At 46.3% G+C, this 27,354-nt stretch overlaps 1 protein-coding gene and 1 long non-coding RNA gene across 2 annotated transcripts; one reads left to right on the top strand and one right to left on the bottom strand.

Moving 5' to 3' along the window:
• Positions 1 to 712: 712 nt before the first annotated feature.
• LOC111860099 (alpha-actinin-3) lies at positions 713 to 22,974 on the bottom strand. Its single transcript, XM_072706299.1, has 21 exons — positions 22,607 to 22,974; positions 11,354 to 11,468; positions 9,113 to 9,232; positions 8,827 to 8,913; positions 8,324 to 8,411; positions 8,042 to 8,120; positions 6,727 to 6,808; positions 6,263 to 6,348; positions 6,071 to 6,163; positions 5,758 to 5,988; positions 5,520 to 5,667; positions 5,200 to 5,350; positions 4,992 to 5,100; positions 4,681 to 4,821; positions 4,379 to 4,561; positions 4,155 to 4,289; positions 3,801 to 3,980; positions 3,498 to 3,644; positions 3,263 to 3,328; positions 2,556 to 2,714; positions 713 to 2,161 (listed from the first exon to the last, which is right to left on the bottom strand). The coding sequence occupies exons 1-21, from the start codon at positions 22,742 to 22,744 to the stop codon at positions 2,003 to 2,005; spliced, it is 2,697 nt and encodes an 898-aa protein (XP_072562400.1). The 5' UTR covers positions 22,745 to 22,974; the 3' UTR covers positions 713 to 2,002.
• A 1,804-nt stretch (positions 22,975 to 24,778) lies between these two features.
• Positions 24,779 to 26,471, top strand: LOC111860113 (uncharacterized). Its single transcript, XR_002841962.2, has 4 exons — positions 24,779 to 24,788; positions 25,092 to 25,186; positions 25,347 to 25,394; positions 26,057 to 26,471. It is a non-coding gene; the product is annotated as an uncharacterized lncRNA (long non-coding RNA).
• The last annotated feature ends 883 nt before the right edge of the window (positions 26,472 to 27,354 follow it).

Below are 27,354 nucleotides of genomic sequence, written 5' to 3'. Positions count from 1 at the left end.
AGCACTGGAGGGGTCTGAGCACTGGGGAGACCAGATCACTGGAGGTGCCTGAGCACTGGGGAGGCTGCAGCACTGGAGGTGCCTGAGCACTGGGGAGGCCAGAGCACTGGAGGTGCCTGAGCACTGGGGAGGCCGCAGCACTGGAGGTGCCTGAGCACTGGAGACGCTGGAGCACTGGAGGGGCCATACCACTTCAGGAGGCCTGAACACAGCGGAGGCTTGAAAACTGGGGAAGCCAGAGCCATGTAGACAGACCATGTCTCCACAGGTGAAAGCGCTGTGAAATCATGCTAAGTGTTCTTTCGAATGTAGCATCACTTGGGTGTTGGGCACAATGTTAGTCAAAAACATGCAGTTTCGTATTTCGCATCTTTCAAGTTAATCCATAGTATTATACTACAAACTGCTGTGTAATACACAACCTAAAGATATCTGCTTATAGAAAACTGCAAATAAGCCACTAAATGATGGATAGTCAATTAAATTCAGTAATATGTCATGTATTAAAGAACTCTTGAAAAATACTAATTATCGCAATACAGACTACCTAATATATTTTGTGACAGCCCTGTAACTTGGATTTGACCAGCAGAAATCGCTGAAGGAATTCAAACGTCAAACAAAAGCAGGAGCGGAAATGAATTCAGTATCTAAACCGTGCCCCCCACCCCCAACCACCAATCAGAGTGTGGAAATAAATACAACCTAAGTGTTGTCGTATAGATTCATTTTTATTCCAAGGTGTCACATCCATTTGAACCAATGAAGGCCTCTTATGTCATCACAGGAAGCAAGAAGTGCAGGACAGGCTGGGGGGGCAGCAGTACAGAGTAGGACACGTTCCTCAGAGAACCAGAACCAGAGATGGCATCTGACCAGTTAACAGCCACCCTCTTTTATCTGGATTCCACTTCTACTCCACGGGCAGGTCTTACAGCCCTGCGGATGGTTGTCTTGTAGATCTTCTGACTGTAAGCACTTTCCAGTGACACAGGAAACACATCCCCATACTTAAAACTCTTAGTTCACATTTTCTCACACACTAAACATACAAACAGCATTGTCCCTTTAGCAAACAAACATGAGATGGAGAGAGAACGTGTTTATAACGAAGGTACAATGGTTATATAACACCATTTTCAAAGGACAGTGGACCTCCAGCTCCAGATCTCGTCTTTTTTTGCTGGGATGCTTTTAGTCACACGTCCCTCAGCTGAATGAAGCGGCTTCCAGATCGATCTCCTTCCTTCCCCATCATATTTTTGTTTCATTACCATCTCGCCTTGGTCTGCACACTTCTCCTGCTAATTTGACGGCCATTCCCATCTACGTTCTCAAAACCACCAGAAAATGATTCCGGCTCTTCCCGACCGTTCTTAAGAAAACCATACTCACTTAACAGTTAATAAACATTCAGCCGTTGTTCCTGATGAGAGGATCTGATGTACTTGGATGTAACCATGAGCTTTAAGGGAAACGAGGACCGTCACAGCAACACGGCATCTTAATTACACGGCAACGAGGGGGTGTCGTACAGACAATGCCTACAAGACAGCGGACGTCGGCAAAAACAATAACCAACCAAGAATCACCATCTAAGAGGAGGACATGCCTTTAAAACAGGGACTGGGTGGCTTTGCTCATAATTACCACGAGAGAACATTTTATATGTGAGACTCGCCTGCTTGTGATCTGCAGTATTTGTAGCAGCTGGCCGATATTCTCCAACAGGCTAAATCATTGCGTGACCAACTGTGGGCCAAGATACAAACAATGTTGAATTTGGGGAGGTGACGTTACTGATATTTATTGTAATATAAGAGGAAAAAAAATAACCGCCAGTGTGACCATTACAATGTGGTTATGAAGCACAGCCTCCCAGTCCCTAGAGGCAGGTTTGAAAACTGGGGCACAAGGAACCGGAACAGACAGCATGGTAGCTATAAAGGGTACGGAGACAGTGGGCCGGGGGCGGGGAGGATGGAGCGAGCGAGCAGGGTGTTTACAGGTCACTCTCTCCGTAAAGGGCGCTGGAGAATGAGATGTAGTCCAGGGCACCGGTGGGGGCGTCGGTCCCGACGAACTTGGTCATGCGGCTGATGCAGTACTCGGCCTGCTCGGGTGGCAGCTCTCTGCGCAGCTCCTCCACTGTGATGTAATTCTGCCAGAAGGAAGGCGTTGTTGCTATGCAGCATTACATCATCACACGGTGATTGCATCATCGTCGTGGAGATATCGGAACTTTACAAACAGTACGAGACGCAGGATAGAATCCTACATGCGAATTCTTCTCCAGCTTTGTATGCTCATCACGATGGGGAAGGCAGCGATTACACTGCGCTCCGGTGATTCATCACATTACCGCGGCAATCCATCAGCCTGTAGATGCCTTGGTTAATTAAATCTAGCTGGGCCGGGTAGGACTATGCCAATTGCCCTGAGAGGGGTTCTGTTTAAGGACATTTAGGGGTCTTTCATTATTGCACTGTTTTTGTGTAAGCCCTGCTGTCCAGGGACGCCGCAGCAGGTGCAAACGCCGAGCCTTGGCCGCTCACCTTGTCCGACGCCAGGATCTTGAAGGAAGCCATGACCTGTTCAGCAGTGTCGGTCTCGGCGGTCTCTCGGGTCATGAAGTCGATGAAGGCCTGGAAGGTGACCACGCCTGTGTTGTTGGGGTCGACCAGCGTCATGATGCGGGCAAACTCCACCTCACCCTGAGGAGACGGCGAGACCAGAGAGTTTGGGATCCGAGAGAAAGCATCCCAGAATAAGCACTCGGCTCAGCTAAAAATAGATCAAATGTTCTTCTCCACTAAGGCTTTCTGCTGTCAATAATCACCTACGCAGCACAGAGCAGCTCTGCAGGTTCCATGTAAACCAAGAATAAGAAGCTATCAGTCACCTGCGTTTACATTTATTCTTTCAGCTTTGGCTCAGAAATGAACTACGACTAAACCAGACAATACCTAACAAGCGTACAGCTGTCAAGGAGCTAACTTGCTACTAAGCTAAGCTACTGGGGATAAACCAGACACAAGCGTAAAGTGGGGCAGGGAAAAGAGCTGTGCAAACATCGCTAAAAACCTCACGTCAATCTCCGTACAATACACAGAAAACGAAACACACCTGAGCGGTAAATACAAGGGATCCAAAAGACAGGGGGATCCGTCTCATACGGTTTGTTGCCGGTTCCTGTATCGCTGCCTAAGCTAGGTCCCCTGTACTCCAGGCTACAGATCCCTTTGGCACGTCATCTACTCACGAGATCATAGCCCATGGAGATCAGGCAGGCGCGGAAGTCGTCCGGGTCCATCATGCCGTTCCTCTTCTGTAGGGAGGAGATGCTTTCATTGCCATTTGAAAATAATGCACCTTCTGAGCAACAGTTAAAACGTTCTGGAATTCCTAAAACCTCGCGCACTAGACCAATGTCATTTCTATACAGTTCTCCTCTTTTTCTTAATCCTTCCCTCCCTGGTCGTGCTCGTTTTTCTCACCCTATCGAAGTGGTTGAAGGAGGCCCTGAATTCATTCAGCTGTTCCTGGCTGATGCCCTTGGCATCTCTGGTCAGGATCTGGTTCTCCACCTCGTTGATGGTGCGGGCGATGGTAGTGAGGAGCTGCTCCCAGCCCACGCGGATATGCTGAGGGAGAGATTAAGCCAAAGACATCCCATAATATCAGAAAAAAAATTGGGCAAATTGGTAACCAAGAAAACCAGCATATTCTACAATGACCAGGAATGTGGCCCAACAGCATTCTACGGTAGGGATGCAGATATCATCACTTCACATCAGCACCTCCATGGTGTAGTTGGTGTGCTTGTTGTCAAAGATAAGGGCCTCCTGGATGAGCTGGTGGTCTCCTTCCAGCTTGTCAATGTTGGACTTGTAGTTGATAATATTCTGCTCGTACGTCTTCAGGTTGTTCATCTGTTCCTCGAGGGAGCCGGCGATGTCAACTGAGACGCGGCCGATCTCCTGCAAACACAGCGGAAGAAACAGTGGATGATTATCGATCGCTACAAACGTGGCAATCACATGGGCTTTTTGATCATTACACCTATAGAACCTATAGAGCTGCTTAATTTATTAAGGCAACTAGGTAAATATGGGCAAATATGAAAGATATGCAAAGTTAAGGATCTGCAATACCTCCATCTTTGTTTGAATCCAGGGTCCAATGATATTAGCCTGAGCTGCAAATTGACGCCTGAGTCTCTCATTAGCCTGCTGTCTCGCCACCTCCTCCTGCAACATTTGGTCTCTGAGAGGAACAAGGTGCTTCACCTGCAAACATCAGAAACCAGGAACATGGGTAGCTTCCAGTTCGCCGAGACAAGGAGGAAGAACGCGTGACCGTATCTGGGCCTACTTACAGTTTCCCACTTGGTGATAATGTCCTGGTGGGAGAGGTTAGTGTACGGGTTTATACCAGACAGCTTGATGCCGTATGTCTGGGCAATCTTCAGAATCTCGTTCTGGATTCCCATGATCGCCATGCGCTCCTTGTCGGCCTCGGGCAGAGTGGCCTTGAACTGATCATGGGCTGTGATCAAACTCTGAGAGAGGAGGAGCATATTGATAGGGGAACGTGGGACAGATATCAAACAGCATGGTCATCTTACTCTATCTGTCGACTTGCCAGTCCAACCGTCTGTCAACTGGCATCTCCACATACCTGGATCTCCTCGATGCTGTGCACGATAAACATGTCCTGAAGGTCCTCTACTGCCCCATCCATCCAGTTATTGAAGGGCGCTGCCCGCTTGGCAAACTCCAGGTACAGCTGGTCGATGGTCTCCCACAGCTTCTCAACACGCTGGAGCACAGATACAGAATGAATAATCCAAGCTGACAGTAAGTGCTAGCTGAACTGTCTACTTAAACCAACTAATTTTAAGTAAGCGTAGATTCCTGATCATTGATAATCTGATCAAGGGAAATTGGCCCTCTGGCTCTGAAAGTTATTGGGGGGGGGGCTTCTCATACCTCCAGAGCATCTCTCCTTTTCTGGGTCAGGGTGCCGAAGTTGTCCCACTGGTCACAGATTCCCTGGCACCGGGCATTGATGGTGGCAGCATCGTGGTAATCCAGCTCACTAGCTCCCCGGGAAAACGACAGACAGCTCACACACGCCTGCTGTGGATGCACCGTCCGATTTCCATTCACATTGTGGTCTCGGCCCACTCCAGCTTACTTGAGCTCCTGAGCAATGGCCGCAATCTGCTCCACTCTGTCCTGGTGGGCGGCCAGATCGCTTTCGAACGCTTCGTGTTTCCTCATCAAGGCGCGGATCTCCATCAGGGAGGCCGACTCGTAGTCCTTCTGTGTTAGCAGCTCCTCCTTCCCTGCACGTTGGCACCGAAGAAACATCTCAGGACCTTACCAGAGTAACTGCTGATACAACCCAGATCTACAGGATGTTTCACATCATGCTCAGTCTATGTCTCAAGTCTGACTCAATGCACCTGGACTGATGTTCCCACTCGCTTTGCTCTCTGTCCCAAATCTCCGTACCTGCAGTCCAGGATTCGTGCAGGGAGCACTTCTGCTTGAACTTCTCAGCCAGGTGGTCCAGTCTCTCCAAGCGGCGGATCTCTGTCAACAGCCACTCCTCGTAGCCCTTCTCTACCTGCTCCAGACCTTTCCAAGCATTGGCAATGTCCTAAGGGCAGCAGAGGGCAGCATGTGACAATGTCAGGCATGTCTTGCATTGGGCATGGAGTGCGGCAGGCCGGTGCGGTGGGTCGCCTACCGACACCATCTTGCCCTCGGAGGGCATGAAGGCAGGCCGGTTGCTCAGCCTCAGTTTGGTCTGCAGGGTGTTGAAGTTGATCTCCAGCTGACATTTCTCCTGAACGCGCGGCGGCTTGTGGACGCGACGGTAGTCCCGGAAGTCCTCCAGCTTCTGCTGCATGGCGCGCATGGTCTGCTCCGCCACTCGGTTCTCCAGCCAGGGGATGGTGCGGCGGATCCACTCCAGCAGCTGGGGGCCGGGGGAGGAGGATTGATCAGCTCGGCGGAGACGGAGCACAAGGGCGATTCTGGCGTGTGGACTGGGGTCCTACCTCGCTAGCCAGCTTCTCATACTCCTCCATCAGACGCTCATTCTCCTGGTTCACAGCCAGGACCTTGCAGATCCTGTTAGCAGCCGTCTCAGCCTGGGGGAAGGATAGAGGATTCAGATGATAATGGTATGACATGAAAATACCGGCCGCCGACCATGTGCCGTATGAGGAAGAGCAGATGCTGCCTCTCACCTGCTCAGCTCCAGCGAAGGCATGGTAGAAGCAGGAAACGTAGGTCATGATAGCTTTCTCATCAGGCTTAGGGGTGTTAACAATATCTAAAAATGGAATATAGAGTCTAAATATTTATTGTTTATTTGCACTGTGACCAACAAGAACAATATTCCACCGCAGATATTTTGATTCAGATTTGAGTTTGAAGCATGCAGCCCAAAAAATGTGAAGTAAATTCGATGCAGCAATCAGAGGAACGAGAAAGGAACGGCACAGGAAAGGTGGACGTCCATTTCATGGCACCACCTCTGTTGATTGTTAATGGCGGCATCGGCCAGCTACTCGGCCTGAACACTTCCAACATGCAGCCAGACGTCCACCAGTACCAGGAACACCACCCTCAGCAACACTGCCAACACCGAGGATGGAATGTGCCATGCTTCAGAGACCAGCAGGGGGCAGTAGAATCATCAGTGGCTCACCTTCAGCGTCCAGCATCTTGGGGATATCGAGGAACTTCTCCGCCACGTCAAAGGCAGTGTTGAGGTTACCGATGGGGTCGTCCTACAGGAGAGAGCACACACGGGGGGGGGGGGGGGGGGTCAGCAAAGGGTACGGGGGAGGGAATGGGGGTGAGAATGCGAGGGAAGCATAAACACGACATGCCGCACAGCATCTGATCACGACCGATAGCCAAACAGCCTGGAACCGGAATCACGACTCACAGACCAAGAACCGAGGCCTGCTGACGTTTCTCCTGCTATTCGTGAACTATTCTGAGGAATCTCATTAATCACGTCTATCAAAGACAGCGAGTGGATACACAGACACGGGTTAGCGGTGGCGGGTAATATCACGATCGTATCAAAGGCGTATTTCTCACATACATATTTGGTATACTGTATGCAATAATACATGCATAAAAATGACTGAGTGAAAGATTATGAACTAAACTATAATGATAACTAATGATAAAATTGTGGCAGATGTTACTTATCAATTACATTTTATCCTAATTGCTTTTCAAATTTAATCTCACAGGATAACATCTGTAATACTGACATGATTCAGGCCAGCCATGTGTACGTATAACTAAAAAAAACATCGAAATCTCACAGGATAACATCTGTAATACTGACATCATTCAGACTGGCCATGTGTACGTATAACTAAAAAAAACATCGAAATCTCACAGGATAACATCTGTAATACTGACATCATTCAGGCCGGACATGTATACGTATAACTAAAAAAAAAAAATCGAAATCTCACAGGTACTGGAAATCACAAACACAGGCGAGGACCAGAGTTACGGAAAGGTGCAGACCGAACACACACCGACCAGAGTTACGGAAAGGTGCAGACCGAACACACACCGACCAGAGTTACGGAAAGGTGCAGACCAAACACACACCGACCAGAGTTATGGAAAGGTGCGGACAGAACACACACCAACCAGAGTTACGGAAAGGTGCGGACCTAACACACAACAATCAGAGTTACGGAAAGGTGCAGACCGAACACACACCGAACAGAGTTACTGAAGGGTGCGTACTGAACTCTGACCAGAGTTATAGATGGTGACCACATAGAAAGAGGAACCTCCGATTTCTGCAGTTAACATGCTCATCGCCATCCACACAGTTGTGAAATAAACTCAGATTACAGGAATTAAATATAAAACAAGAAACAGAAAAGTGATTCTGAGAAGAGTGAAGTAAATAGTAAGAAACACGTCACATGAGCAGCTGTTTTTAGTGGGGGGGGGGGGGGGACAGAAGGGGCCAGTGGGGGCACCTTTCGCAGTTTGGAGTAGTCGATGAGGTCCGGCCTGTGTCTGTGGATGAGAGCACAGAGGGCCAGGCCGTCCTTCCAGCTGGGGGGGGGGGGATGTGACGGAGAGAGGGGGAGAGAAAGAAAGGGAGGTAGGCATAGGAAAAGGGAGAGAGAAGAAGATGGCAAAAGGTAAAAATAAAAAAATAACATGACAATATAACTCGGCTCATGAGAAAGATCTGATCTGCAACGACTACTCATGACACTACAGATCACAGCCAGCAGAGGGAGCCGGACACTCACCTAATGTGGAAGTTCTGAACATTGACGTTTCTGTATGGTGCGGTCTTCCTCTGGCACCACAGCAGCAAACCCTCCTTTGCAGAGGTTTCTAAAAAAAAGTGGGAGATAAAGCCTAAATAACACCTAAAACGCATGTGTTTGGCAGGTTAAAGTAGCTGTTTGCTGACCCTCTGCAGAAACAAAATTCAACTTACTGTGTATTTAGACTAGCAAGATATTCTCTGGGTTACATGAATGCATGAAGGGCCCTCCAGTGACTCTGAAACATCACTCTCTGAGGTTGCAACAGAATCCATTGATATGGGACCCATCACAGAACATGTTCAAAGTCAGGCGTCCCCTCAGGAAACCGTATGTGACCCCCCCGTCATATAAAAAGTGCTGCTTCCAGCATCTTCATTTAAATGACTTTATTTGTAATTCATTCAGAAGCAACATTTTGTACTGAGCAGAGTAAATCAAAGAGGGGTCCTGCTCGTCGTTCATGAGTAACAGCCCCTGACCTTCAACTGAGATGTCCTGGATGGCAAAGCGCAGGATGATGGTCCAGATCATCCCCAAAGTCATCTTCACGTTGCCGTCAACGATCTCTGTGGGAAAAATGAGACCATCTGTTAGGGACGGATACCACGGTACACTGGGAGAACTGGAATGATCCAGAAAGTTAAACGGCCCGGAGAAGCAGATTCACACATCGGTGCATGACAAACTTTTATGTTCAGATACCCTGAGAGGAGAAACAAAGACGTATGTCGCAGAGTTTGCGATGGACAGAGGACAGAGACTCACCTTCAGCGCCAATGGACACCAGCTTCACCCCTTTGCTGCAAATGAAGTCTAGGGCCTTGTTCACGTTGGCGATCTTGTGGAAGCGCATCTTGCCCTTGTCAGGTTTGGGCAGCCGCTCGCCTGTTATTGGACGGCAAGTTCACACCATCATAGTTACCCACCATTCCCATCACCTCCATCAACCAATGAGCATGCCAAATTGTTCCCAAATGACTGGATGGACCAATCATGGGGCTACTTCTTTAAGGGCCTGCAATGCTACACCTTTGGCTCTCTAGCTATTTTCACTTTCGCGTCAAATAAAGGTATCTCAATAATTTATGTTCATGTTCTTCCTTCGGGATTCTATGTCCTGTTTCTTATTAAATAAACATTTAGCTGTAAAAATCAGGAAACATGTCAGCTTGATGCAGATCTTATTAATCTGCAAGAGTCCCTGATAATTCGACCTTCAGTCCATTATAGTCATTCTAACGCCTGTAAAACATAAATCACCATGTATTAGGCAGTGAGGCTGTGCAGCATTGCATGTCAGTGTTACTGTGTTACTCGAAACAAACACAATTAGATATCTATGCTTTTGAAACATTGTTGCATGCCTGTACACAGAATGTACATAATGGAAAATAAAAAGTAAGAACAAAGTGTCTGTGGGCAAGTCAGATTAAAGGGAATGACCTTAGAGGATATTTGAGAATTATGATATGAACTGAACATCCATCCATCCATCTTCTAACTGCTTATCAAGTACAAGGTCATGAGACCTGGAACCTGCTCTAGACAGCATAAGGTAGAATGCAAGGTAAACCCTGAATGGGATGTCAGTCCAATGCAGGACTCATACATCTACAATGTGAGTAACGTAGGAAGGAGGAAGCAGGAATACAGGAGGAAACCTGCACATCACAGGAGGGCACACAAAACCCACACATCACAGGAAAAAATCAGCACATCGCAGGAGGAACGTACAAATCCCAAACAGCACAGGAGGAAATCTGCACATCAAAGGAGGAAATCTGCACATTACAGGAGGAACATACAAAACCTGCACATCACAGGAGGAACATCCGAAACCCACACATCACAGGAGGAACATACGAAAGCCACACATCACAGGAGGAACATACGAAAGCCACACATCACAGGAGGAACATACGAAAGCCACACATCACAGGAGGAACATACAAAACCTACATATTACAGGAGGAACACACAAAATCTACACATCACAGAAAAAATCAGCACATCACAGGGGAAAACCTGCACATCACAGGAGGAACATACAAAACCTGCACATCACAGGAGGAACATACAAAACCCACACATCATAGGAGGAAACCTGCACATCACAGGAGGAACATACGAAACCTACACATCACAGGAGGAACATCCAAAACCCACACATCACAGGAGGAACATACAAAACCTGCACAAGATAGGAGGAACGTACAAAACCTGCACAAGATAGGAGGAACGTACAAAACCTGCACAAAATAGGAGGAACATACAAAACCTACACATCACAGGAAAAAAACAGCACATCACAGAAGGAACATCCGAAACCCGCATATCACAGGAGGAACATCCGGAACCCACACATCACAGGAGGAAACCTGCACATCACAGGAGGAACATACAAAACCTACACATCACAGGAGGAACATACGAAACCTGCACAAAATGGAAGGAACATACAAAACCCAAACATCACAGGAGGAAGATACAAAACCCACACATCACAGGAGGAACATACGAAACCCGCACACCACAAGAGGAACATCCAAAACCCACACATCACAGGAGGAACATGCAAAACCTGCACAAAATGGGAGGAACATATAAAGTCCACACATAACAGGAAAAAACCAGCACATCACAGGAGGAAGATACGAAGCCCAAACATCACAGGAGGAACATACAAAACCCGCACATCACAGGAGTAACATACAAAACCCCCACATCACAGGAGGAACATACGAAGCCCCCACATCACAGGAGGAACATACAAAACCCTCACATCACAGGAGGAACCTAAAAAAGCCATGCAATGGGCTGCTTAGATAGGAACAGTACCATGTGACTTCTACCATCCACATTTCAGAAGATTCTTACAAACTATTTGGACATCTAATACTGGCATGTGGCACAATGTGTTTCTTTGTATTCCAGCTGTAATTATGAGTTTGCCAATATGACAACAAGGACCAGCAGGCTGACTTTGCACATCAGAGACTCTCCCACCTGAAATAACCTCCAAGAGGAGCATGAGCTTGAGTCCATTCCTGAAGTCCTCCTCGATGTTCTCAATCTGCGTGCCGGCTTTCCTTAGATGAGAGTTACACCAGGCGGTGAAAGTCTGGAGAAGAAAGAATCCCCGCATTACGCCTGACTGCTGAGGTGACCCTCAGTGCCAATGGCAGCTATTTCTATGCCATGGGAAAACGGGAGGTGGACACTCCAAATAATTCATGACTGAGAAAAACGGTTACATGTGTGGATACTGACAAAAAGAGCAGGTCTAAAGCTTGCATTTCATTACTGTAACCTGCACTGACTGACACTGAAGGGGCCTGATTGGTATGTACTGTACTATGGCCAGATATTCATGGGTTAACCTGGCCTGTAGCTTGGGGCCCTGAGTCACAGGGGCCCCAGAAATCGCCTTAGCCCAGGGGCCCCACTCCCTAAAGTTCGGCCTTAATCGCACCAGTTCTATTGTTTCAGTAAGTCTGATTTTCATGGATTATTTCGGCTGTTCCCACGCTGAGTAAATTTAGTGATTTTCATGACTGGGGGGGGGGGATCTGGGATAAGAGGGGCCTGAAATGAGAGTGATGTGAGTGATGTGGTGGCAGAAGGTGACGTGTGTGTTTGCTGGTGGGAGAGAGAGAGAGAGAGAGCATGAGTGTATTAACAGAGGGGAAGAACAGAAATGGCGGTTTGGAGAGAGGCAGGGAGGGAGCGAGGGGGGTGGGGGGGGCAGCCTGAGGAATGCCCAGGCCCGATGTAATTTGATGTAAGACTGGAAGCAGAGACCCTGAGGGCACAGCAGGTGTGTCCCCCCCCCGACCGTGGCCCGTCACACATGACCAAATTTAGACAGTGCCCCAATACGGAGCAAGGAGACAAGCCCTAGGAGATGGGGGGGGGGGGAAGGAGGTGCTTTGGGGAGTCTAAATCGGGGAGCGAAGGGACACAGCGTGACAGCTGAGAGGGCAGCATTCCTGAGGCAGACAGTCACTGGCCCTGCTGGGGGGGGGGCACTGACGGGCCCCCAGGTCACCTGGCAGGTTGGACCAGCACTGACCCGAGAGGCGGGTAACCTGGGCACCAGGCGGCCCCCGGCACTGAGGGTGGCCTCACGGCGGGGCACCACCCTGACCCTTATGTGGCCGACTTCTGCACAAACCATACCCTGCCTTTCAATGCCCTGCAAACACAGATCGTGCAAATTCTCGGCTCGTTGCTGACATTTAACATCTAAACTTATCGTATGCACTGGCACGGATCACAAAGTGTGCTCACAGAAAGTCTTGCAGCGCTTGTTTCATTCTGTAAAAATGTTGCAAATTTGTTTCATTAAAAAATCCATTGACAAGCAGCGTTTAACGCATCTGCACATATCTTCCACAAAAACATTTTATTTTTAAGTGTGATTTTTTTGACTGACTCATTCAGTTCTGTTCTTGCCATTTTGCTATTAATTGCAGTTGCAGTCATTGTTCCCAAAGGGACACTAAACACAAATTTTTGGTGTTTTTACTTTTCTGCAAATGTGTTGCCAATTAAAACGCACCTAATAAGGCTGCTTGTCAGTGAAATGAATGTTTTACTTAAACTACTAGTTTCTAATATGATATATATAGTAAACAAATTAACAAAATAATGATTTTTGTTATAAAACCAATGAATGTGCAACTTTTTTACTGAATTAAGCAAATGCCCCAAGACGTTCCGTGAAACCTGCATAATAAATTAATTTACCATCCTTTCTCCAAATGACAGAATCTCTTCTGCTGGTTACACGCAGCCCACAAACACAAAGCACACTAGGGTCAGTCTGCGTTCCCTACGAAGCTCTTCCTGCATTCAGACCGAGAGAGTGGAAGCCCTAGCAGACAGGAGCCACCTATTCTCAGTCTCAGCTTGGACTTAATGAACCTTCAGAATGTGCCAGCATTTGCATTGAATATTTCATAAAGAATACTGAATGGGGAGGCTTACAAAGGCTGACCCCCCCCCCCCCCCCCCCACCACCTCAGGGGCAACCCGCTTTCAGCAGTCAGCCTTATCAATGCCAGATGTGTCAGGCGAGTTGTAAAGATAGAAATGATGACAGGAAGACACCTAACGCGATGACAGAGTCCTGTACTAACGTGCGAAAAACTTCACAACGATAAGATTTTTTCGGAAGTCAAACATACGCATGATTTGGCGCATGCTCTGCTTGATCCCCCTCCGTCATGTTCGTCGTAATTAGTAACACTTATGACATAAGCTAATCCTGGAAATGGTCCTGTTCTCCATTAACTTACAGACCTTCAGATACGGCAACAAAGCTTTGGTGCCTGCCTATTGTATATAAGCATTGGTAACTATTTTACATATAAGCATTGGTACCAATCAATTTTATATATAAATAATGTTGCCTACCTATTTTACATATAAGCACGGGTAGGTATCAATTTTGGATATTCTGAATAAAGAAACGCCAAAGACAATTTTATGATTAAGTGTGGTGAAGATCTTACACGACCCCGCCCCACATTCTCTTTATTTAGCTACAACTCTGCAGTATCTACTGTAAAAACAACAGAATAGGCTACCATGGCAACCAATAACCTTAGCTGCTCTTTTTTTTTTATCCAGAGTGAAACATTGTAACTTAACTTTAGGCAAAAGTAGCCATACGCCGCGTATGCCAGGGAGGCACTCTGATGCTCAGTCCCGGAAAGGGGGGGGGGGCTTTCTCTCAGTCTGCTAAGCACTGGTGACTCATCCTGAGCACCCCCTGCCAATCTCATCCTTATTTGATGTTTTTTGCTCGAATATATGAATGACTACTGAAACTGCGCCATCTGGGAAAGTGCAATCGACATGTTTCCGTGCAACGCTAGTAAAGGCCACAGCATGTATGAAGGCACCTGGAACGCAGAGGGAGGGGACACAGCTTATATTAGAAATGCTTTCTCACTGGGGATGTCCACAGTGTTAAGGCTATTCCCCAACAGCCCCCCCAGACACACATTCACTGATGTTTCTACATTCACTCCCAGTGAGATGTAGCTACCGTCATCGACCAGCAGGTGGCATGGTGGCTAAGGAAATAGCTATTTGTCCCCGGAAGGTAGTATGTTATTAATCCCTGTATGTGAATTCTGTCCTACCCACGCTGCAGGAGAGACTTTCCATAAAATATTTGCTGTTGAAGGTAAGAAAATGAATAAACATGCTGGTTCATCCATTCCCAGGTAGTGCAGCTGCAGCGATTACCAACACAGACCATCCAGATTCCCCTGGACACACACGTGTGTATGAGGTGAGGGCAGCGTGCCTCGTCCCAGCTGGGGAGTCTCTCTCATGGCTCTGCCGGGATTATCGCCCTTCACAGGCATCCTGTGCTGTATTAATGGGCCACTTGGCGGGAAGAGGCTGTGTGCTCCACCTGTCTGTCTAATATAATTGTTAAGGGCAGAGGAATGTGCAGCCTGTGCCCGTTATACAGTGACAAGGTAACAGTTCCCTCTCCTGCCCGCCGACACAACATTGCACTGAGATGAAGCAAAATGTCACACCTACCTCAGTCAGCCACGCCCCCATTCCCCACACTGTCAGCCACGCCCCATTCCCCATACTGTCAGCCACGCCCCATTCCCCATACTGTCAGCCACGCCCCCTCCCACTGTTAGCCACACCACCATTCCCCTTTCCAATGCTCAGAGTCAGCAACGTTCACTTTTTCCCATTCTCAGTCAGCCATACCTACAACTTCCAAGATCATAGCAACACCAATTTTCCCATTCTCAGTCAACCATACTCACCATTCCCATGCTCACAGTCAGCCACACCTACTTCTCACATGCTCACAGTCAGCCACACCCACTTCTCACATGCTCACAGTCAGCCACACCCACTTCTCACATGCTCACAGTCAGCCACATCCACTTCTCACATACTCACAGTCAGCCACACCCACTTCTCACATGCTCAGCCAGCCACATCCACTTCACATGCTCAAAGTAAGACACACCCACTTCTCACATGCTCACAGTCAGCCACACCCACTTCTCACATGCTCACAGTCAGCCACACCCACTTCTCACATACTCACAGTCAGCCACACCCACTTCTCACATGCTCAGCCAGCCACACCCACTTCATATGCTCAAAGTAAGACACACCCACTTCTCACATGCTCACAGTCAGCCACACCCACTTCTCACATGCTCACAGTCAGCCACACCCACTTCTCACATGCTCACAGTCAGCCACACCCACTTCTCACATGCTCAGCCAGCCACACCCACCACTTCTGTGCTCTCAGACTCACAAAGCCAATCATGAACACACTTTTAGCGAATGCACTTCCTCCCACTGGTGACCTGAAGTGCTCACCACTTCTGTCAGTGGCTGATTATCAGCTGTTCAGGCAACAATTAGTGGCTCAGTTTGACATTTTCCTACTTTAGCGAGTATGCAGGTGTTTGTGTGAAACAACAGCGGGACCCCACAGCGTTTGGCGTCACAGAGAGCTGCAAAACACAGTCAAGCAGAGTCACCAAGGCCGCCTAGGATCTGTGCATACATTATCCCACAATGCACTGGTGTCGAGCATCCCCCATATCTCTGCTGAGTCACACACGCGGCAGGCTTTATGGGAAGGCTTCATCAGGATGAGAGGCACACTGAGCATTAATATATACTGTCAGCATGACGCATAACTCTCATAAGATGTTTGAAGGAGACAAGGGGATTAAAGGTCACCATTTAGAATCTGGTGACGATTAAGACAACTAAAACATAAAAGAATAAATGAATCAATGCAGAGCCATCAGATTCATTTGGGGGAACAAAAATTTCAATCTGGTGCAAGTTTTTCAACCAAGGGAATAAATGTTCACCTTGATATGGAAAGTGACCTAAAGGGGAGGTTTGCACTCAGAGCTGGGAGATGCAGGGAGAGTCCAGGCTGCGAGGTCCCTGTTAACTTCAGCGTGACAGATGGGCTCCATCAAGGCAGAGCCCTGGGAGCACTTAGCAGGTCAGGAGCGGGGTCTCCCAGGCCCCCCGGGAAAGCTGCCCCGGTCACGGCCTCATCAGACAGGCTCCAGAAGAGCATTGGCTTAATTATTTTGCATTCTGATGAAAGTGGAAGACATTGGGGACACAGAACCTCAGTATCACCCCAGCCACCTCCCCACTGCCTCCTCCCTCCACTTCCCCAGGCGCCTCCCCTCTGCCTTGCCCGTCTCCTCTCCTGTTGACAATCTACCCCTCCACCTCCCCGTCCGCCTCCCACACTGCCTCTCCCAGACGCCTCCTCTCTGCCTTGCCCGTCTTCTCTCTTGTTGCCTCCCTTCCGCCTCGTCCACCACCTCCTTGGCCAACCTACCCCTCCGCCTCCCCTCTGCCTTTCCTGTCTCCTCTCCTGTTGCCTCCCTTCTGCCTTGCCCACCCCCTCCTTGCCCAACCTACCCCTCCGCCTCCCTGTCCGCCTCCCCCAATCACCTCTCCTCTGCCTTGCCCGCCGCCTCCCCTTTTGCCTCCCTTCTGCCTCCCACACTTCCTCCCTGGCCCCTACCCTGCTGCCTCCCCCCTCCACCTCCCCATCCGAGCCGGCTTTGGGACACTTTGTGTTCAGCAGATGTCACAGGGCTGGGGCGGCTCTCCCGCATGCCTATCCATTTAGCCGTATGGTGCCTGTATTATAGTTGCGACTCTCTCATGCCGTCATTAAATGCCAAGAGCAGGAATGCTGGCTTTAAAAAAAACATACACTTGCCCCTTAAACAAAAATTAAATATGCATTTAAAAAAAGTGTAGAAACACTCCCAAAACACACAAACATAATATTTGTTATTCTTTTAGGTTATTTTTACTGCTGCACTTTCCCCAAATGTCATGTAAACAGGCCTGTAATGATATTACAGATCCCCCCCCCCCCCCCCCCGGCACTTCAATTCCAAAAATTATAAATATGAAAGAGTCGCTTCCATTGAGGCGATAAAAAGACCTCATGACACTGTCCTGTTAATGTGCTCGGCTGGATATCGGACCCTCATACCTGTGCCTGGCTTAGTGCACTTTCAGGAAAGGTGAGAAGCACGGATATAAAGGAGCCAGGTGCTTAAAGGGTTAAACAGGAAGGGAGGATTTATGATGACACAACTGTTGCGTTTTAAGAGCAGCGGATTGGGTTTCCGTGCCTGGGATGAAGACCCTTCTCCCGACGGCCTCTGCTGGGGTCACGCCAGCCCCACGACCCCTCGCTGCTAAACCACGGCCGTCTCCGCCGCAAAAACACCCGCACACCAACGGGTGTCCCATGTTTTACTCTCCCACCGGCCGGATGCAGGTCTTGGCCTCGGGGGGGTCCACATGAAGGGGGCGCTCCTACATCTTCAGATATTCTTGGAGCTGGTTGTCAGCCTGTTATAACTCCCTGTGCCCTGGCAGGCTGCTCTGAAGGCTTGGTCTTACCTAATCAACATGTCCATACTAAACTCCTCAAATACCTGCGTGACCTCATGTCTTGACAAGCTCCCCGCCCCCCTCCTTTGGCCTCTCACCTCTCGCCGCTCTGACTTTATAGAAGGCAGTTTATAGAAGCTGCCGTACATGGGCACTGCTTCTGGAATAGCAACTGCCATTTGATCAGTCCCCCCCCCCACACCCCCCATCTGTGTCTTCCTTTCAAGCTCTGTACCTGTGAGCAATGATTCTTTAAGCGAAATGTCCATCTTGCTGTGCTGTTTCACAGAGACCTATAATCTGAGCCGTTACCATGGAAATTTAAAAACAAAAAAAACAAAACAACGGAAGCTACTGAAACATTTCAGATATTTATTCTAACAAAAGTTCGACGTTAATATTTTAAGTTAAACTGTAGCATGTTTTTTTAGGAGGGAGACAGAAGATGGGTGGGATAGAGATTTGACTGGCAGCTTGGCTGCACCTCAGTCGGTTTCTGTTGTCCTTAGTCCCCCCGTGGCCCCCACCATGCTGGACGGCCACCATGGAAAATCGGAAACAGTCCGACTTCAGCAAACAAACTGGACTGATGACGCAAATGATTTCTAAATGATATACAGTCTGTGGTGGATTTTATGAGAAAATACTGGGTTTTAAATTTTAACAGTTACTCACTTAAGTCGTGAATTTTCAATTACAGTGAAAACGCCACTGTGTTACTAAAACAAAAAGCATAAGGTGTCTAAAACAGCTGAACCTGTCCTATAAATTACATTGAAACATGGTTCTCATAAACATGCCAGTAAATTATTAAATTCAGTTTTAATCGTGTGTGTGTGTGTGCATATGTGTGTGCATATATATACATATATATAAGCGTATTACATGTAAAAGATGCTCCACACTAAACAGATCTATTTTTTAAAGCTGGCTTTTCCATAAACCCTGAATGAAGCTGGACCTCAGGGGTCGCTCCTCCTGGTCTACAGCTGTTTGGGTCGAGGTGTTAAGCGGCTGCAGGCGTGAGAGCGATGTCCTGTATGAGGTGCAGGACACAGAGGTTACCTCAGCTGCCGGGCCGTAATAAACAGCCCTCATTTAAAAATAAACCCTGTTTATGGCCGTGCTGCCCCCCCGCAGCTCTTTCTCCAAAAATAAGGCAATTAAGGACAGCTAAATGACTGTTCCCATTCCGACCATTAGGGGGCTCCCGGTTTCAAGCGCTCTATAATGACATTCAGATTTAAATTAAACCTTTGCTATGCATCTCGTTTGGGGTATGCACCAGCCTTGTGCCTTATGTCACCAGGGATGGGCTCCAAGCCCCCCCCCCCCCCCCCTTATTGCCGTTATTAGAAGATGGATGGACGGATGGATGGATGGATGGATGGGCATTCATGAGGCTTCTCCTCAGACTTATTGTAAGAAATCACAGCAATTCCCAGTTATAATTTAGCTCACTGTGAATAATGAATAATATATGAAGTGCCAATCATTAATGTAATTATAGAAGGCAGTTTTCATATTATAAAAGATGGATTTTCAATCAGCTGGAAAGAAATTTCTAGCTAAATTTAGCATTGACTTTGCAAATAGAGAACAGTGAATTATGGAAATAACGCTCATCAGAAATAATGGAATGAGTGACTGTCGGCGTGTTTGTTGTTCTGGGTGGAAAAAACGCCAAGTTCTGTAGGTTGACGCCCCATTAAACACACGCACGTGTGACAGAGATTTTCTCAGAGCTCGAATCATTGAAATGAAATAGCGCGACGAGGTTTGCCTTTAGGGGGCGCCAACACTGAGGCTTGCCTAGAGCGCCATAAGGTCCCAGCAGTGCTGACATTTAATTAGCAGCCACCCTGCAGCTGAAACCACAGCTAATTAAGCTTAATTAGCGGAACGGAAACACCTTTGCCTGGAAATCAGGAGGGTCCACAGCTCAAATACGAGTCACACAGACCAGTAAGTGAGTTATAACAACTAGCAAAACTTTAAAAAAAAAAACTAAAGAAAACATTCTTTATAGCTAAAAATTAGACTCTGGTATAATATATCCAGAATGATATATTGTTTTTATCTAAAGTATTTAGATAGGCCTACGTTGTGTCTGAAATAATTACTTTTAAATTAATTATTTTTCAGTTACTTGAAACTTCATTGGAAGCCTTCTGTTGTATTTATTTGTGTTTAGTAATACATCATAAAATCCTAAAGAACTAATAATAATATGCATTTTATCCATTTCTAATATCCATAGAATTTGGTATTCTTTAACGGAATATGTCCATCTAACATAATCTACTTTACGTCAATAGACGACTGCATTAAACACATTAAAGGAACCGCTGGGAGGCGTGATTCAGCTGAGAATGAACCGTACAAGTCGATTAGGTCTGCATGGAATTATCTCAGGGAGAATTTACAGATATCAGTTCTCTTAAGTGCAAGTATTTGGATTACGTGTGGAAACCATATACTTAATAACTGGAAGGTGGATATTTCATTGCGAATAAATCCCCACCACCCTTAGAAGTGCGGAAGGGCGCATCCACCTCTCACGAGCTACGGCGGCCTGACAACACAGCGCGCGCTCTTTCCAAAAGGCCGTTTGCGCGAAGTAAAATACCAGAAACCAAAAAAAAAACATTCATAATGATGTGCAGTATAATCTTTTGTGACTGATGACTTAAAACAGCTAAATTTGTGGATAATTCGTCACTGCTTCTAAATCGGTCACATGACTGTTTTTTGCTAAGCGTCCAAAAGCTGCATGGGCTCCCCTCTGTAAGATTAACATTCACGCGGGTCAGGTTTCCGAAAACTGTACAGTATCATGGACGCTAATTTGGATTAAGCTCCAAATCTGAATTAATATTTTTAATTAACCAATTAATGGATGTTAAGGTGTTTAGCATGTCTAAATTAAATATCTGCAGCTATTTACAAAGGCTATAATACAAACAAAATATAAAATATAACCAGTAAAAGTGAAAACCAATTACATATGCATACGCGTCAGTTTAATAATAACCACTACATACATAAACAACACAGGCAAAAAATATGTGGTACATGTGATTAATTTAAAAAATAAGGTCCCAGATTCATAGCAAAAGTTGTTTCATGTTCATTTCCATTAAAAGCCTAAGGTATTAATTATAAACTTCCCATTAAATGACATGCATGCATTTCCATTTCACGGGTCATGTAAGTTGGAACTGTGGCTCTGGGTTGGGACGAGAATCATTCGAACTTTAATTAAAACAGTGCTTTAATTCCCCCTCACTACTGAAACCACATTAGAAAGGATCTGCGCTTTGAGTCACTGATTTACATAAAGCGGCAGACTTCTAAAGAAAGTCGTTTGCTCTGAAGCCGCTCCCTGATGAATTATACACTACTGAAAGAAACGTTAAGGATTAATCCACAAACTTTAGCTCCATAAGCACTGCTCTGGCATGTGAGGATTAGGTCATGCTCTCTCTCTCTCTCTCTCTCTCAACCTTTCAAATCAGCGATGAAATGTTCAGAGGTGTTAATGCTCCTTGTCCACCTATGGATTGGCAGCACCTCATTTTGTGCCATTATAAATATTGCCTGACCATTCCGAGAAGCCACGACAGCTCATCAATCTGTTTATCTCAATGGACACACAAGTAATCATCAGTTAAGACTTATTTAATTTCCTCGCTCATAATTCAAGACCCCGCATTCTCCTGCATTCTTGGTAACAATTTTTCAGCTCCTCTGTAATGTATCGTCACAATTCATATTTTGTGAAGGTGGTCCTGGAAAATGACTGCAGTTGGACTAACATGTCAGAGATGCGCGATCGCATGGGTGATTCAGCGCACGGATGGGGGCTCCGACAAGTCAGCCCAGGGGGGTCCTTAAGGACGGCCAGGGGACAGGTGCGAAACTACATGATACTCCTATTTCCACAAATGGGGGAGCATCTATTTTTATGAAATGATATCATCTTCTCAAGGTACCGATACGTACTCACGGAAAGTGCTTAAGTCGAAGTGTCTGTAAAAACATACTGTAACCCGGCCATTACCATAGACAATACAGGCAACATACACGCCAAATGGAAAAGCAGGTTCGCTATCTCGGTTCCAGTGTCCCTGATGGACATGCCAGATTCAGCGAATTAAAAAGGATGGGGCTTTGAGGTGGCTCTTAATATGTTTAGGGGCCTTTGTTATTTTAGGAAGTCTATTTTCAGAGCTGATACCCCGCGTGCGACCCACCCCTTCAATCTCACACACATCTGTTGTAGCTTCTCATTACTGTCGGGAATCCGCGCGGGCGTAGCTCTAGCCTCCTGGAGACTCGCCTTTTATTCATTTTATTAAACATTTTCGCTCGGAACAAGTAAAATTAGCTGTGATTTATTTGTTAGAGCCAGTACATATCAAAACCACCGATTAACCTTCCTTCCCAAGGACGGAAAGTCGGTAACACACACCTAACTAACCTATATTTAATGATATAGATGTCCATAAATGGCATCGTGCAATGAGAGATGATAATGGTCGATTATAGTAAAATGGTTGAAGTATGAAGAGGCCGTATAGACAAAGAAAGTTTAACCAAACCTGCAAAAGATTTTTTTGTCACTGTCCTCGTTGTACTATCGAATCTGGACTCTCTTCTGCGCACGTGTGTTGCCGGTGACTAGTTAAATGAAGTTTACAGGGGTACAAAAAACACCTTTTGTATTTTGACAAGCGGGATTCCACTAAGCCTTAGGTGGAAACGTGGTTTTCTGCTTCTTTCCCACAGTACGGACTTTACCTTGCGCTGCTGTTTCTCCCAGGCGGGGTCCAGCAGTAGATCCCTGTCCCAGTCATCCTCCTGGATCATGTACTCCTCCGTGGTGGTCGTCGACACGTACGTGGTCGTGTACTGCACTTGAGGCTCTACCGCAGTCATGGTGCTTCGCTCTTTCGGGATTCTGCTTATCCCTTTTCGATATAACGCACAATTTTCAGTAAAACGTAAACGAGCCGAGTCACGAACGCTGAACCCTGCGGAGGGTTTTCGGGGGTCACAGTCGCTCTCTGGGAGAGTGAAAGTACTCCACTCGCTAGAACACGGCTGACAGCGCGTCCACCGCCCGAAGTGCGGCCGGCCAGCGCGCTTTTCCCAGTGAAGGGTGACACACGTCACGGCACCCCTCCAAAAAAGTATCAGGAGTGTAATAGTGGGGATCTGGTTCCACCTAAAAAAGGAGGCATGGGAGGGACTGACATGCTGCAATAGACCATCCCTATGGTCACCAGATCAGCGAAACCAGCGAAGACTGGGTATATCCGCAAGTCACCAAAGTAAGCCTACTGGGGGTAAAAAGGATGGAGGTATTCAGACAGCACGGATCCCTGAAATCAGGAGAGATCCAGTCTAGCTGCCCCACAAATGTTACGTGATCGGGCGGCAATAAATATACAGTCTTCCTCATCTATGAAAACGGTTCCTGTCAGGCTGAAGCATGTGGCCTGGAGCACTGTTGACCTGGAAGACACGTAAAACGTAGGCCGTGCGATAATTCTTAGGCTACTATCCGCGCCTGCAGGTAACTTAATGCAGCTTTGTTCATTGCTGTTGTAGCCTCGAACTAAGTGTTCGGCCGTAACGCAGCGTGCAGGAATGTCAACTTATTAATTAAGTAAAATAAAATGAATGGGATGCAGATGGGATCGTCAACCGCGGTGGTCAAAACTCGGAATTAATCTTGCCTTCTGTTGCGCTGGTTGTACATGTCCGCCCTCTTACCAAATTCCGAGGGGGGCAGTGGTTGGTCGATCGTGCGGTAACGATTATATTCCGTTTCGCTCCGGATGCAGACCGGAGTCCGCCATTTGAGTATGCCTGTTCTGACAGCTTCTTTAGTTATTTAAGCTAGTACCTGTGGTGACGAGCAGAGTTATACCAGGAATCACAGGGCACAAGGGGCTACCAGGCCACTGCAGTCTGCACACACAAGATTAGTTTTGAGACGTCAGTTCCCCGATCCTAGTGTTATGGACTGCTGGAGTAATCGGTTAATCTGCCAGCCAACTAAACAGGGTGACATTTCAAAATTAAATAGATTAAATGCCCTTCTTTCACGCACGCCGAATTGAATGCACAATTTGAGTCAATGCTAGCTGATGTATATTACGTGGCTAGCACCATGTCTTAAGACACAATGCATGGAAGGCTGTTCTGGCGCCCTAGGCGAGATTGTAGTGAGGGCCCCCCCCCCCCCCCCGCAAAATCCTGCCCCTAAGCACAACAAGATAAATAAGCCAGCACATATTCCACTTATACAACACAAGGTACACCAACAAATTACAAAGTCATTAAATGCAGTTAATGTTGAATGACAGCATGTTGCCATTTTCATAAAGATTTATGATGCATGTTAAAAACGGAGGGATTATCCTGACACGGGGCTCGCAATGAAAAATTATTGGCCTCGGCGGTGAAAGTTTACGACTAGACTTACCGAAAGGCGGCATTCTGTGATAATATGGCGCTTATAACACTAGTACTGAAATATCAAAACTAGTTAGAATGTTTTAATTTAAAATAACTAGCTGTAATAATAATACTAATGATTAATATTGTTATACTGGATAATGTTATATTATTATTATTTTATTATCATTATTATTATTATTATTATTATTATTATTATTATTATTATAATACACTATGTGTTTTCTTCTTTTCGGCGCTTTCTTCCTGGTGCCACAGATTCTCTTGGCCCGTTTTATCTCCTTGTCAGTCTCGCCAATTCATTCACTGAGGAATAGCGCATTATTCTGACGTTTAATGGGGGCTGCGGGCGGTCATCCCGTTGTAATTAATACATGTGAGAACATTAGTTCTGCTGAAGTTTGTGCTTGACGCGGACGTATACTATTGTACAGTATATAGCTGTATCCTTAAACAGTACATGATTAAAAAGTAGTTCCGGACCAAACGGAAAGAAGTAAGAAACGACTGACCTGCGTCTCTGTGTTTTCTAAAAGTTATCCTTTATTTTTTTCACGTATACATAGCACATACACGACACTCGTCAATAAATGTTGCAATTGTAAAAGTCAAAATAATAGTAACGTCACAGAATTTTTTCCTGATTTTTTCCATTCGCTCTTTTGCGTATCGTAATGAAATGGCGCCCTAGGCGATCGCCTTTATCGGCCATGGGGCGGGCGGGCCCTGATACATGGTATCTATTTTGTTTAACTATGACATAGATTACATCCACAACACTGACTATTGATTATTCCAGTTTTCCCATAAATGTTCCCCATCCGCCTTCTGAACCGTTTGCCCCGCATCCGGTTGGGGTGAGTCGATCCCACAAACCATACGGCACGATAAGAGGTAAGAGGACAGATAAATATCTCAGCCACAAGTGTTTCAGTGATAAATCCTTATCAGTCTGTGGTGCAAACAGCACCTTAAAGCTTTCAAGTACATAACAAGGGATAAAACACTGACTCAATAATCAAAATAAACTTCATGGAATATCATTCTTCCACAGGGACTTAGCGGAAAAAAGTCATTGATTGCCACCTCTTGGAACATAACGGTAATTGCACCCATATACATTTACCATGCAGTAAGGAAAGCGTTTTCGGCCTGTCAGAGTCACGTACCCCTCACTACATCTCTACGGGGGGTGGTGGTTGGGAACCCGGGACACACATTATGTTTTTGGCATTTTGACTATTGAGATACCAAAGCGACACGTTAGTTTTCATGTTAGTTTTAAAAGCTTTGTGATTTTAACCATTTTAATGCTGGTAAAGCATTTCTCATGGAGGACACAGTTCACACTGAATACAAAAAGTCATCCCTAAATTAAAGATAAGGATAACACGATGACACAGCATTTGTAAATAAAATGCATGTACATAAAATGTTGCAATTGAAATTTGCTCATTATTGTACTTACATTTTGACAACTTGGCCCACACACAATGGGACACATCCGAAACTTGTGATGCTTTATGAAATCGTTAAGAAATGAGGAGAAAACCCCAATCGTATAAAGTGTACTCAAATCTCTAACTACTTTCTGTTGATGTGAAAATAATTATCCAATAATAGTACATTGTGAACCGATATTGAGACAAGGCAATTTTTTTTTAAAATCTGTAACGACACGTCTCAGGGTCCCCAAATTAGGAAATAAAGTCTGGGGGCTGTGGTATTTACTTCTCCTTGAATAGTTTTTTTTTTTTTGCCCAGATAGGGAGGTTGACCCTCCAACAATGAGGAAATACTGACAGTCTGACAATGTGCTAATGTGCGGGTGAAGCCCTCCACAGTAAGTTACTGTCCACAGCATGGGAGACTCATTGTCACGCAGGTTGTTATTTAATCAGTATTGGGTTTACTGTAGGTGTGGACAGATACTTTCAAAATGCACAAAATACCTATCCAAACATTGACTTAACTTATTGAAAGACGAGACAGGGTTCATATTTAATATTTATCTAGCAGTTAAGCTTTAGTAATCAAAACACACGGATACATGAATCACTTTCTGCTCCTTGAGATGTTACTTCCCGCAGTACTGCACACTGGAGAATAAAACCTACATGAAGATTTATGGTTCTGAGATAAACTGACTACTGCAGTCTGATAACAATAGATCTTCCGCTTCAAATCACAGAGTATCCATATTTTTAACCTTTAGACTTAAATAAAATGATATATCTTTTAATGGTTTAGCGAGTTACTCTGTTTTCATGACATTGGGCATGCCTTTGCTGGCTGGATTGAATACAGTAATTGCTTTGTAATTAAGTATTGTTTATAATGACTCTCATCCTGCATAATGGATTTGATATTTTCTATGAATACTCAGTTAAGATTTGTTTTGTTCATCTGTGCGCTTGTGTTTAACAGCACATATTTAGCGGATTCCATTCGAGTGCATAATCGGCTGTGTCTCTTCAGTGGCAAATGCAGCTGCACGCCGGCCAGCTCCCTGTGAGTCACGCGGAGACGGGGAGTGAAGGGCACTGAGCACAGAAGCAGCAGTTACAGGAACATTGCCCCCCCTCATCCGCGGATCTGTTGAAAATGTTGCTGGATTATAGGCCATTGCCACATGTGTGCTGCGCTTTAAGCTGATCACAGCTGGGATTTGTGGGGGGTAGCACATGGAGGTCTGTCTATGGGGCAGACCATGTATATGGGGGAGAGGGGGGGACCATTGGCTGAAATAAGCTGCGTCTTTCACATCTGGATGCTGGGAAGGATCCATGATGCAGATTTCAGACACCAAAGGGAAATTTATTTGAAAACTTAACAAGCACTTAACCAGGAACAAAGGACTGTGAGGGATCAAAGCAAGAAGCAGGGAGGATAAACCGGAAGGAACAAGGACTGACTAAACACAGGGGAATGGGCTCCTTGCACATAAAGCAGTGACGGCATATCCGCCAGTGCGAAATACGGCTCACTGCTTCCGGTTTGAGTAACTATGAGCACAAGAAAGGATAAACTTGTGTTTCAGAAGCTAAAAAAACAATATGTGC

Source organism: Paramormyrops kingsleyae, chromosome 24, assembly GCF_048594095.1.
Source record: "Paramormyrops kingsleyae isolate MSU_618 chromosome 24, PKINGS_0.4, whole genome shotgun sequence".
NCBI lineage: Eukaryota > Metazoa > Chordata > Actinopteri > Osteoglossiformes > Mormyridae > Paramormyrops > Paramormyrops kingsleyae.
This window is presented reverse-complemented; position numbering and strand designations above follow the sequence as displayed.

What these genes read in the sequence shown, in the direction of transcription:
- LOC111860099 (XM_072706299.1), bottom strand. Translation starts at nt 22,744, where the DNA reads ATGACTGCGGTAGAGCCTCAAGTGCAGTACACGACCACGTACGTGTCG. An exon ending in CCGAGGGCAAGATGGTGTCG is followed by an intron (nt 5,668 to 5,757) that starts GTAGGCGACCCA and finishes TGCTGCCCTTAG; the next exon opens with GACATTGCCAATGCTTGGAA. An exon ending in GCCATTGCTCAGGAGCTCAA is followed by an intron (nt 5,101 to 5,199) that starts GTAAGCTGGAGT and finishes CCGGGGAGCTAG; the next exon opens with TGAGCTGGATTACCACGATG.